Raw genomic sequence first — 13,106 nt, 5'->3', positions numbered from 1 at the left:
GCGTTTTGTCATTTTCTCCAGAATTCATGTGCATTCATACAAAACAGATGCAGGCTCCTACAGCGGGGATAGTGGGGATAGCATGCATTGGCTACGCCAGATGTGCAATGTTTTGTTCAGCCGTATGTGGAGGAGGGGGGGGGGGGCTGTTTGTGTCTCCAGGAACAGACACTCACTGTGCATGTTTGTCTTTTTACCCCCCAACAACTCATAAGTAGCCCGTTATTTGCCTGTGCGCCCCTGGAGTCCGTGCGCTCCGCCGCTGTGGGGCCGCTGTCTGTGCGCCCGGACTGAGGGGGCTGGCTCTCCCTGATTGAATCCAGCTGTTGTGAAAGTGCTCGGAGGGGGCCCGTCAATTTGCATTGCTAAATAATCTGTAGAGCCGACAGAGTGCGGAAGAAATAGAACAGTCCATTTTGAAAAGGCATTCCTTCAACACTTGGTCAATGTACCGAAGCTTCAGCTCGACCAGACAGCGGTTAATGAAAACCTGGTGTCGGCTTTCGCGTAAAGGCGCATAGTTGGGGGTGGTGAGACCCTGGTAGTGGCGAGGGGGATTAGGGAGAATTTACGGGTCGTCTGAATCTTTCCTTTGAGAGATTTCAATAGAAACCATAAACCATGCTTTCTGCAGTACGTGGCTTGAGCTTTTGGACTTCTGCAAGGTTAGTAAGCTACATCGTGAGGATTTCTTTTTTTTTTTTTTTTTGATCTGGCTTTACCTTTGCATAGCGGACTAAGTTGAGTTGTTTTGCTTGAGTTATGGGTTTGAATGAATATGTAACGGGATACTGGCACTACATTGCTGGTTTTTCAACGAGGCTGTCCACGAGAAGAGTTTAAAAAGTTGAAATTCCCTCTTTGCAGGATGTTGGCAGCTGTGGTATTTGCTCTGCTTTGTATCCAGCCTGGACATGGTCAGGTAAGAGAACTCCTTCCTTCATGCGCTTTGACACTCAGTTTGCATGGATTTCATTCATTCACATATTATAGCCATAGAGTGCTGAAGGAGACTAAGATCCTGTTCATATTCTGCAAAGGTCCATTTATAGTTGTGCCATGCTGATCCAGCTTTTTATGCTTTTTAATTTATTTGACGACTTTAAGGACGTAATAAAGCATAAATGAAATCACTGAAGCTGTCACACTGAAAGGCAGAAAGTCATTCATCATGTAAAGATGGCAAAGCAAGTTAGGCAGAATACTAAAATAGTAAGTGTGTGAAGTTGCATCCAAAGTCAAGCAGTATCATAATGCATTTTCAACATGTTACCAGTGAATTGTGGTCACAAGGGCAAACTGTCCAAGAGCCACCACACTGAACCAGACTCTTGGTCTCTCCCCAGACCTGCACAGAGGGGTTTGCCTATGACCGCAGAGCAAGGCAGTGTATAGGTAAGTGACTCGACTTGCACTTGTCTTATATTTTGAACAGTTTGGGCGTGTCACTAACAGTCTTATCCAGAGTAAAAAACACAATGTGCAGTAGAATAAGCTTAAATTCCTAGACCATCACCCAGCAGTGAGGGGTGCAAGCATCATCTCCACAGTGACCAGACAGTAGACCCAACAAGCAGATGTAACAAATGCTGTGAATGCAGAAGTGTCCTTATCAGTGCCCCCCTCTTCACACCCCAGATGTGGATGAGTGCCGCACTCTGCCAGATGCTTGCCGGGGGGACATGCGCTGTGTCAACCAGAACGGCGGCTACCTGTGCATCCCGAGGGGCTTATACAGCCAGCCGTACCGACCGGAGACCCCGGTGCTTCCTGACCCGGCTTACCCAGACTCGTCGGTGGGGTTTGCGGACACCTTCCGCCCCCCGCCTCCAGGACCCGTGGAGCCCAGCTACCCCATAGTGAGAAGCACTGCACCCTGCATCCTTGGATATACTCTTTCAGACGATGGTACCTGTAACGGTGAGTTGGTTTTAACCTCCTCAGAGCACCATGTGGGTGGGGTTTAACGCATCAGGACAGTTCAGATAGTGATAAACTGTCAATCAGTCATTGCCAGAGGTGTGACCAAGTCAACTTTGCTGTGTCCCGGGTCAGTCTCAAGTCTTCAGGCACAAGTCTCAAGTCAAGTCTGAAGTCTAAATGTAGAACAGCAAGTCAAGTCAGAACGAATCAAGAGTCCAGTATCAATGTAATATCTTAAAGAAAACTAAATATCCAGGACTTTTCAATGGAATATTGTTTTATAATAGGATAAAAACTTGGTAAGTGCATCATGAGTTTGAGTTTCAACTTCAGTAAATTCAATCGATCCATAGAAATTCAGAAAACAGAATTTAAATTCAGTCATCTGGTGGAACAGATCTCATCACTTTCAGTCTAAGTCATTTACACAAACTCAAGATCTTTTGTCCAGACTTTAGAAACCTTTTCAAGTCATCACAGTACAAGTCCAAGTCAAGTCCCAAGTCACCAGAACCCAAGTCAAGTCAAGTCTCAGGTATTCTCTTCATGCATGCGAGTCCAAGTCATGTGACTCGAGTCTCCACCTCTGGTCATTAGTTAGTCCTATGTGACAAACCCAACCCATCTGGTCCTCCAGCCAAAATGTCAAGTTGTTTGCAAATACAACTTGAGCCAAGTCTGCTGCTCTAATTCATCAAATGTCTCAAGAGAGTTGCTGTTGCTTGTTCTTTGTCGTGTGGTTATCTCTAACCGAACAACTGTGCTTGGTTATTTACAGTGGGTCAGCATGCACTCACATTCATCACAGACAGGGAATGTAGACAGTGATCCTGAAGTGAGTTTGCTATTTCTGCGGCGGCGGCGGTGGGCAAGTGGGTTTGGATGAGAGTCAAACTGGCCGGCCGGAGTCTCTTTTCCAACGATGGTTTCTAAGTCAATTTTCAGTCTCAATGGCTGCCCCTCCACCCGCTTTTTGTGTTCATTCCTGCCATTCATAACAAGTTGACATATTATGACAGATTTAGTACAGTGTTGAGAGTCTAATAGAACCACAATGCCATTCAAAGCCCTGTAGACATCACCTGATTAGGAAATGATTACTACTGCAAGACAGCTCCATGTGAAGTCCACAGGGAGACAGTGTCTGTTTTCTACTGCAGTCTATTACAAATCCCAGCCTCTCTACTGAATCTCTATAATGACTCTGGCTGAAAGCTGTGTGTGTTTCAGACAGACAGCCTCCTCCTGTTGTTTTTCAGATATTCCAGTGAAACTAGATGATATGAGAGAGAAACCAGAAATGAAGCCTATGTAATTACAGCAGATAAATGAACTCCAGGCAAATAGATTAATCCATTAGATCGCAAAGGCAGCTGGTGTAAGTTTTTGGACATGTGAGAGTGTAGCGGACTGCCTGCCTTTACCCAGCAGGGGGAAGGAGGGCTTTCAACTCCTCATTGCAAGGAAAAATCAACTATTTGATTGATTCTGTTGGATTTCACAATCGTAAGAGATCCCAGCTCTCAGATAAACACCAAGTGTCTGATGTTCTTCCCAGCTGTCTTAGATACGCGCTGGACATCTTAACGTAATTATCCCAGTGGGTCCAGCAGGGACAAGCTGTTGAAAATGGACTCCTGAAAGTCCATTGGGGTATTTTTTTCTGTCATTCTACATAAATCACCCGTGACCCTGTAATGAGCGGAAAAACATATTCTCCCGCGAAAAAAGAGTGCGTTTAGCTCATGCACAAATACGGACTGTTTCTCTTTGTAGGGGAGGCGGCCTGTCGGGGAATCGGCTCTCAACCTTGTTTGGGTAAACTACAAAATCAAAGCGCCAAAGATGAGGTCACTTGTTGCCAAATCTATGCCGAGCTGGGCTTGTAGAACAGACATTCCTCTGTGGGGGCTAATCGAGTCTTCGCACCCCTGAAGGTTGGCATGTGTGTGCGTGTTTGTGTGTGTGTGTGTGTGTGTGTTTGTGTGTGTATGTAGTGATGTAATGGGTTGTTGATTGATGCTGCTATGGGGCAGAAACTTAGCAGACTGTGACTTCCTGTCTCAACCTGCAACAAACATGGCTTTGTGTTGAAGTTAGCGCCGCTACTTTATCAATGTCACTAATGGCACCGGTCTGGAAGAACAATAGAGCAAATTAGCCATTCATGTATTTACTTTTTACAAGGACAGATAGAACCACAGTGGCATTTTGCAAGCAGTTTCCCCATCATGATGAATCATAGTATTAACCTCATATAAACTGATTTTTGATACCCAGCCTTGAAGCAGGTCGGTTCTACATGGGGGTGCCCTTGCCCAGGTACACTTTGGTAGTATTGGACTCAAACCAGGAATCAAACCAGCAACCTATTGACTCCTTGCTGCCTGGAGTCTCATGAGTCGAGTGATTCCTCTCAAGTTGTGACACATTCTTCTGTTTCTCATGTTCAGCTGGCCTGGTAACTCGCATTTTGGTGATTTTCATGTTTTCACTTTCGCAGTCGAAGGATTACATGCTCCTCTATGGGTTGTGAAAACTTTCCATCCTCTTGGGCTTATGAAATCCTTTCAAAACCCGTCGGATAAACTCAAAAATGCATGGTATTCGATCTGAAAACAAGGCTGTTGACATTCAGGAGGGTTTCCCCCAACAACGTTTCAGGATAGATGATGAACACTGTAGACGTGTTTATCTTCTTTGTAACTAAGAAGTCCTAGTCTTGTCTCATTTAATGTCACTGGGTGTGTTTTGAATGAATGTGTGTACAAATGCGGAGTGTCAAAATGCTTCAACTGTTCAAGCTTTCTCCGTTTTCCTACATCGGACAGAAATTGGGCCGTTTCAAACAAAGCCCGTCTCACACGTCTTCTCTGAAGTTGATCAAAATTGTCAGAGTTAACCCCCCGGGGCCCGTGGGCAGCTCATGAAACAGTCTATATAAGGAGCTGAACTGAAACGCTCCCGCAGTGTGTGTGTGTGTGCGTGTGTGTTTGTATGCGTGTGTGTGTTACAGATCAGACTCTCCGGGGTCGCAGTAGGCCTACACATGGGATGCAGATGATCCGACTACCATACAGAGAGGTTTTAGCTGGTAACTGCATGCAGGTGCCGGGGCCGGGACCGGGGCCGTGCATGTTGCCTTTGGCCAGTGGCCGAGCGCTCCAGGCCCCTCCCCCCTCCTCCCCCTCCTCCCACCCCCTTCCCGCCCCCACGGTGGGCCAGCGGACCAACTTGGCACAAAGGGCAGCAGACCCACTGACAGACGTTATCGCTTATCATAGCTGCCTGTTCAAACAAAAATCCTCGCTGGGCTTCAGGCTCCCGCCCACTGCTCCCACCATTTCTCTAGAAGATTGGTGACTTCATTGTCTGAGAACCATAAACAAGAGATTGGAATTTTTGATTTGTCATATCCTCATAAGGAAATGTGGCTATTATGGGGCGCTGTGTGAGCTGCTCCAGGGGCGTCGGTGGAATTTAACCCCGATTGTAATCTCTAATCTTGAGTAATAACAAGTGTAAATTTGATGCTGTATTGAAATGTTAACTGTAATGTTAAGTGTTTAAAAGCTGGGGGTGCTAAAGAGAGAGATAGAGAGAAAGGCTTTTGATCTGATATGATCTGAGATGGCGGTTCAAATCCTCGGACCAGCTGAGAAAATGAGTGAATGAGTAACACTCTTCCCTCTCTCAACAGCTACAGTCTAGTCGATGTGCCCTTGAGCAAGGCATTTAACCCTTAACTGCTCCAGTGCAGCTGCTCAGTGGCCAACAATGGAAGCCTGTGTTCCCTGGATTAAGATTAATTAAAGGACTTTATTAACTGCCAAACTGAAAGAGAATAAACATGCATACCATACAATATGATCGCTTTGGAAATGAGAAGGGTATTATACAGCTGTGGGAAAAGTTTTCAGAGTTTATGTGGTAAAAGTTAATTTGAGAGGTATTGTAATTTGCAGCCTAGTGGTTAGAGAGACGGTCCTGTACCCAGAATGCCACAGGTTCGATGCCCCATGATGCCAAGCATCTGGCCTGTAGAAGCATGCTTTAGTGAGATGCTGAATCCCCACCAGCTGCAGCGGTGCTGTTGTGGCTGACCTCTGACCTCCCTGTGGATGAATTTCCCCTCTTAGGGATCAATAGGGCATCACAAAAAAAACCCTATTGACAGGGGGGCGTCCTGGCTAAGTGGTCTAAGGCGTGTACCATGTAACCGCAGCATCCTGGGTTCGAATCTGCCCCGGGACCTTTGTCGCATGTCATCCCTCTCTCTCTCTAGCCCAGTCTTTCCTGTCTCTCTCCACTTTCAATTCTCTAATAAAGAAAAAATAATCTAAATAATCTACACTACTGGTCAAAAGTTAGAACACACCTGACTGAATGTGTTTTTCATTCTCATTTTGATCTAAAGGCTTATGCTTAAATGCTTGAAATGTGTTTCTTAGACAAATATAAATAGTGAAGTTGATCCTATGTATGAATTTCTTTCCAAAGCCTTTGCCTTTGTATCAAGGCAAAGGGCGGCTACTTTAAATAATCTAAAATATAAGATACTTTTGATTTGTTTAACACTTGTTTGGTCACTGCATAATTCCATTTGTGTTATTTCATAGTTTTGATGTCTTTACTATCATTCTAAAATGTGGAAAACAGTAAAAATAAAGAAAAATATGGTATGTCCAGACTTGACTGGTAGTGTATCTGTTGACAGTAACATCTCTGCTCTCCACCCCTCTTTCTCCCTGTTCCAGACATTGACGAATGCACGACAAACTCTCACCAGTGTAACCCCACCCAGGTCTGCATCAACACAGCAGGTGGCTACACCTGCTCCTGCACTGAGGGATACTGGCTGGTTGGTGGACAGTGCCAGGGTAAGTGCAACTTACAACTTACAGGTGCTGCGTGTTGCATTTTGAAACTTCAATATATCATTGTCAAATTAAAATGTGATACCTTGGTATAATTACTGTAAACAAATGAGACCATGGTCGAGACGATTGGTCGCCTCTATTTCACGCTAGTGCTAGTGTTTCTCAAAATTAAGACCACATTTCCCATAAGCCCTGTTGCTTAATGTCGTCATGAGGATCTTTCTACTTATTCCATGTCTCCCTCTCTGGTGTCTTTCTCTTTACTGAAGAGGATAAACATGTTGGAAGTGATTTTTCCATCGGCCTTTCACTCCTTCCATCATCTGCCATTGCCAGAAACTCTGAAAGCTTTAGCTCTGTTTGCTCTGGAAGAACAGCGCCCTCTTCCTGTTTTGTGCCGTAAAGCAATCCAGCAGATTTCCCGCAAAATCCAACCAAGTGTCACACAGTGTAAAATAGAGGCCACTAGAAACTGACAATCTTCTCGGTGATGGTCTTGTTTAACAGTAATATATTGTACTAATGTCTCAAAATGAATGTGGTAATGATTTAATGAAGTAGCACCTTCATGAAGTCGATTGATTACATTCCCATGAGTGCAGTCTATACATACTGTAGGTCATGGTCATAACCAGTTTGTCTCTCTCTCTTTGACCAGATATTGATGAATGTCGCTATGGTTACTGCCAACAGCTGTGTGCCAACGTTCCCGGCTCTTATTCCTGCTCCTGTAACCCCGGCTTCATCCTCAACCCGGACAGCAGGACCTGTCAAGGTACACACACACACACACACACACACATACACATACGTGCACACACACACACACACACACACACACACAAGTCTGGGCACATCCTTTAAATATAGTGTACACAGACTGGCATACACATACATATATGACGTACACACACATGCTCTCACACTCATTGACAGACTCACCTGCACACATATTTACAAAGACACACACACACACACACACACACACGCACACACACATACAGACACACACATACATAGGCAGAATTAACAAGCTGTGCACAGAAACAAACAGGTGCAGACATACGCACAGATACACATGTAGATAGTAGATCAATGCACAGTCACAAACACACACACACACACACACACACACGCACAAGCACATTGTTTCACACATGCACACTCCCATGCCTCGTTGTAGTCCTGTTTTAACGCCCGCCCATCCTTTCTTCTCCAGATGTGGACGAGTGTGAGGATGAACCCTGCAGTCACGGCTGCTTCAACACTTACGGCTCCTACATGTGTAACTGTGACGAGGGATTCGAGCTCGCGTCCGACGGCACTTCTTGCATCGGTGAGGAGGAATTATGTTTTGTGTTTTAATCTCATTAATTGTGGTGTTGTCTAAGAGATAATTGTGTTTTGTGCTACAGCAGTAAGTGGTCTCAGCTCTGACAGAGTGAGACAAATGTGGATCTCTAAAAATGAGGCATTTCATGTCTTTGAAATGTAAGATTCAATCTGCTTTCGGAGTTGTTTTGATATATTGAGCAGTAAAGTTTCTACATCCCATAGGGTAAAACTGATATAAGTGTTTTAATTTGCATTTTTAACCCACTTACAAAAATGTTTTTAAAACCTTTAGCCACTTGTAAAGACCTGTAGTAACTGATAATGTCATTATTCCGTTATAAGGGCTCTGACCTTTTATAAGGGGTAACTTTTTTTTAAATTAATAGAATATCAATCTGAAGATATTATTACTTTACCCGACAATTCCTTATATTAAAATGTTTATTACATTTTCTCTTAGAAGGATATTTTATTAGATGTTGCAAAATAATTACATTGTAAGGGGCATAACTTTGTTAAAAATATTGCAATATCTAAAGATTTTATTATATTTTTCAGCAATTTATTATTTCACAGGTTTTATTACAATATCTACCCATTTAGGGAGACACTTTCATTACATTTTGACCAATTATTACATTTTCCAGCAGTCATTACATTTTCAGTTGCTACTGGACCAGTGTGTGTATATCCAGTGTAGTTCAGTTAGAAATTAGACCGTTGGGTTTTACATCCCACATGTGATGAGCATTAATTCTGTTTTTTTTCCTGTAGACTTGGATGAGTGCGGCTTCTCTGAGTTTTTGTGTCAGCACAGATGTGTGAACACGCCAGGCTCTTTCTCCTGTGTCTGTCCGCCTGGATACTATGTATATGAGGACGGCAGGAGCTGTGAAGGTAAATGTTCTGGACGAAAGCAAACAAAGCCTCTCTGTTGCCACCTCACAGCTCTCCCACAGCGATTCAATTGTGTCGAATAAAAGCAAAAATTCAGCTACACTTGAAAGGCAGTGACACAGAGGGCAACTCTGATGGGTAACATTGCCGAAGAAGTTGCCTTGTTGCCTTAATCACATAGGAGTATCTTGTTGCTTGAATATAATGTTGATCCTGTCTCACTTTTTTCCATGTTGCTGGCAGCATTGCCCAAATAACTGCCCACCTCAATTAATTACTCAGCTACTTTACTAAAGCAGTGTCAACATTTTAAGTGTTCTCTTTATTTTTAATGTAATGCTGAATAGTTCTGCTCAGTATTTCTCAAATTAGTCTGTCATTTTTATTAACCATGTTGTTGATGCTTTTGTTGATGTTGTTTCTCTGATGATGATGATTTAACTGACTTTGGTTGTTGTTGTGTGTTTGATTTTGAAGATATCAATGAATGTGACACTGGTAACAACACCTGTACAACAGCACAAGTATGTTTCAATTTCCAGGGAGGCTATACATGCCTGGATCCTTTACAATGTGACCCTCCTTACATTGAACTCAGTGACAAGTGAGTATTCTCACTCCTTTTCTCACTAATTCTCTAAGTTTTTCCTCCTCTAGGACCAAGAGCAGTAACCAAGGAGGGGACAACAGTTGCTATTCATTACGTAATTCTTTGCGTTTATTCAGAGGGTGTCGTCTACATGGGACCAGAGTTGTAGCCAGCATGAGTCAACTAGCCCGAAAAACTAACATCAAAGTGTAAAATCTCTGACATAATATTGAGTGAATACCACCTCCCCTTTACTGCCCAGTAGTCTCACTAAAGCATCTGCAACTGTGACGCTGCTTGACTCCTCCTCGGTTACTGCTCCTAGCTCTAGGGCACCGCATATTATTTCATGTTGATGCATATCCATTGTGCTGCCTTCCATAAAACCAAGTTATTATGTTTCGTCGTGGTTTTGTCCGTTCATATTTTCCAAAGCCTAACAGATGTCTTTGTCCCTCCTGTCTAGTCAGTGCATGTGTTCAGCTGAGAACCCTGCCTGCAGGGACAAGCCCTTCACCATCCTGTACCGACACATGGACTTGTCCTCGGGGCGCAGCGTGCCTGCAGACATCTTCCAGATGCAGGCCACCACGCGCTACCCCGGGGCCTTCTACATCTTCCAGATAAAGTCGGGCAACGACGGGCGAGAGTTTTACATGAGGGTGAGTGCTTCAGAGATGAATGAGAGACACAAACTTTCACAAACGTTTTGACATAAAGGGCTACGGAAAACATGTAAAATGGGTGGTTGTAAGTGATCAGACGTTGATCATAAACAAATGCCGCAAGCAGGCATTAACTCCTTAAAGTAATTATCCATGACATTTTAATCTAAATAAATGTTCACTTTGCTTCTGTCTATCATCGATTGATATAACACAATCATGATCCAACCTATACCCAGTTCATGAAAGCTTTAACATTTGCTGTTCTGAACACGGTGTCTGGTAGGTTGTTCCTTGGCAAAATCCTCTGTTGCACAGAAAGTGATGCGTTTTACATTTCCAGCAACAGCGGCTTGTTTGGAATAAATAGAAGAAGAACTGGGTAGTTAGCATGTGCAGCGATAGCCACCATGGCTGAACAGACAAAGAAAAGAGAAACTCAAACTTCATCAACAGAAAATCCAAGGAAAAAGACATCACAGTACTGGACACACTGTTTGATTGACATGTGATCTCTGGGAAGTGCAGTGCAGAAACACCACAGTGATGAGCGCTTAGCAACAAAGATGTCAACACAATCAAAAAACAGTTAAGTCTAATGTGTTAACATGCTTTGTAGTAAACAAGTTATGTCAGAATCACTCCACAGATACGATTAAATTGCATCAGCATAGACCAAACAGAATCCCACTCACAATATCACTCTCTGGAGCCTAAATTAATTTTGGCACACATGCCCATCCTTGGCCAGCGCTGCTTTAAATAATTTTTGTCTCCAATTTTCTTCCTAATCCATCACCACAGAGCAATAAAACTCTTAAAGTGAGATAGCTTGGTGTTTAGAGACTCAGTCGTTCCAATTTAAAGTCACAGGTTTGATCCCGACGACAGCTAGTGTCCATCCTTGACAAAATGTCACTGAGCAAGATACTGAACCTCTGTCTTCTCCGTGTGAGTCTCAAAATGTCACACCATGTGCATCAACCTCTTACCAACTAATATGTGTGTGTTTAAGAGGCATATTCAGGAAATATACTGTTGTAATACAGCAATGAAGCAGTCCTAAGTCAAGTTTTAAGCAGCAGGTGACTTGGCTCTTGTGCAGCGCAGTATGCAGCATGAACGGCCAGCAGATGGAGCAATAAGTGTGTGTAATGTGTGTGACTGGGTGATGAGTTGCAGAAGTTGTTCTATACAGACAGCAGAGTTTACCAGGGTTTCAGTGTGGTGTGTGTCTGTCAGGGTATGAACGACAAAACTAATTCAAACTGTGATGAAATGAATACATGAGATTTTAAAATATCTGTATGAGTTAACTTCTATTACTCCTGTTTATAGTTGTGTTGAGCTCAATGTGTCTTTTCCTCCAGATACATTATGAAAAACACATGAACTTTCCCTGACTGTGTGCTTGTACTAGTTTCGGATAGGATATAATTGGCTCAGGGTTTTTTTTTCTTTCCGCCGCGTGCAACCACTGTCACATTCCATCATTTCCTGTATTTCGTGCCTCACATTCCTCCTCTTGTCTCTCTCTCTCTCTCTCTCTCTCTCTCTCTCTCTCTCTCTTCCTCATCATTACAGCAAACCAGCAACGTGAGCGCCACCCTCGTCCTGTCGCGGCCCATCAAGGGACCCAAGGAGGTGGTGCTGGACCTGGAGATGGTCACGGTCAACAACGTCATCAACTTCCGCGGCAGCTCCATCATCCGCCTCACGATATTTGTGTCCGAGCATCCGTTCTGAATCTGAGAGCGCCGCCGTCCCCGATCTCCAGCCCCAAAGAATCGAGCATTACCCAGCTGCACTCGCCCCCCCAGCTGATGTAATGGCTTGTTTGAGACAGCTCATCACCATTTTTTTTTTTTTTTTTTTTTTTTTTAAATCATCATGTCATCCTCAGTAAAGACGCATATCCGATAAAGACTCAGCAAAGACCAGCTGATGGGAAAGGCATCCCTGCGCCCGCACCCCCACCCTGTTTTAATGTTTTAATGGACGCTGAGCTTTTATGGCTACGAGATGGACTTTCGACACAGAGGGATATTTATGGTGTACAATTTCTGTCATCCTCTATTTAGAAAAAAAAAGATCTGAAAACGGTTTAAATTACCCTCACTGAAACTCACTGTCTGTGTTCATGCATCCACAATACAGTTTTGTGATCTTTTTCCCACGCTCCCCGATTGTCTGTGAATCTTCATCCCCCTCAGATAAGCTGTGAAAGTGAGCTTACAGTGTGTGAGTTAATCTATCAAGACTTTTATGTGCCCTGAATCCAAAAGTAAGACTGTGGGTGCTATCATTTCGTCAAATGGGAGCCATCTGAGCATTGTAGGCTTTTTTATGAGACAGGAGCAGAGCCTGTTATCTATATAGAAATGTAATTGTGCATTTGCAGTGGCAATATTTGGAATGATGTACCAACCAGCCATTGACTGAATTATTGATCACAATCTCTTTAAGACCATTAAATGTATTCACCACACAACTGTCCATGATATAAGCAGGCTCTTGAGGTCAGTGATGCTTTGATTCCTGGTTATTGTTTTTTTTTTTTTTTTTGTTGTTTCCATTTTCACATTCTTTTTTCAATGAGAACCTGTAAGTGAGCCTGGTCAGTAAATAAAGATATACTGGACAAGAAAGAGAACGTGTTGTGTTGAATGAAGAGGAGGAAATAAATGGTTGGGCGCTAAAAACGAGAAGAGCGCACCTGATGATGATGATAATGATGAGAGGGGGAAAAAACGTGCTAAAAAAAGAAGAGATACAGAAAGTGCGCTCATGGCTCTTCGGAGAAGGAAGCGCGCGGTG

General features: G+C 43.5%; 1 protein-coding gene across 1 annotated transcript; it reads left to right on the top strand.

Moving 5' to 3' along the window:
* Nucleotides 1-321: 321 nt before the first annotated feature.
* fbln5 (fibulin 5) lies at nucleotides 322-12,933 on the top strand. Its single transcript, XM_071896355.2, has 11 exons — nucleotides 322-665; nucleotides 868-922; nucleotides 1,347-1,395; nucleotides 1,639-1,920; nucleotides 6,681-6,803; nucleotides 7,462-7,578; nucleotides 8,023-8,139; nucleotides 8,913-9,035; nucleotides 9,513-9,639; nucleotides 10,091-10,286; nucleotides 11,874-12,933. The coding sequence occupies exons 1-11, from the start codon at nucleotides 622-624 to the stop codon at nucleotides 12,033-12,035; spliced, it is 1,395 nt and encodes a 464-aa protein (XP_071752456.1). The 5' UTR covers nucleotides 322-621; the 3' UTR covers nucleotides 12,036-12,933.
* The last annotated feature ends 173 nt before the right edge of the window (nucleotides 12,934-13,106 follow it).

This window comes from Centroberyx gerrardi, chromosome 17 (genome assembly GCF_048128805.1).
Source record: "Centroberyx gerrardi isolate f3 chromosome 17, fCenGer3.hap1.cur.20231027, whole genome shotgun sequence".
Lineage (NCBI taxonomy): Eukaryota > Metazoa > Chordata > Actinopteri > Beryciformes > Berycidae > Centroberyx > Centroberyx gerrardi.
The sequence above is the reverse complement of the archived record's forward strand: the minus strand, read 5'-3'. Positions and strand labels throughout refer to the sequence as shown.

Bases quoted from the DNA above. Each gene is read 5' to 3' on its own strand.
- fbln5 (XM_071896355.2), top strand. From the start codon at position 622: ATGCTTTCTGCAGTACGTGGCTTGAGCTTTTGGACTTCTGCAAG. The intron at 666-867 runs GTTAGTAAGCTA...CCCTCTTTGCAG, and splicing joins AGCTTTTGGACTTCTGCAAG to GATGTTGGCAGCTGTGGTAT. The intron at 923-1,346 runs GTAAGAGAACTC...GTCTCTCCCCAG, and splicing joins TCCAGCCTGGACATGGTCAG to ACCTGCACAGAGGGGTTTGC.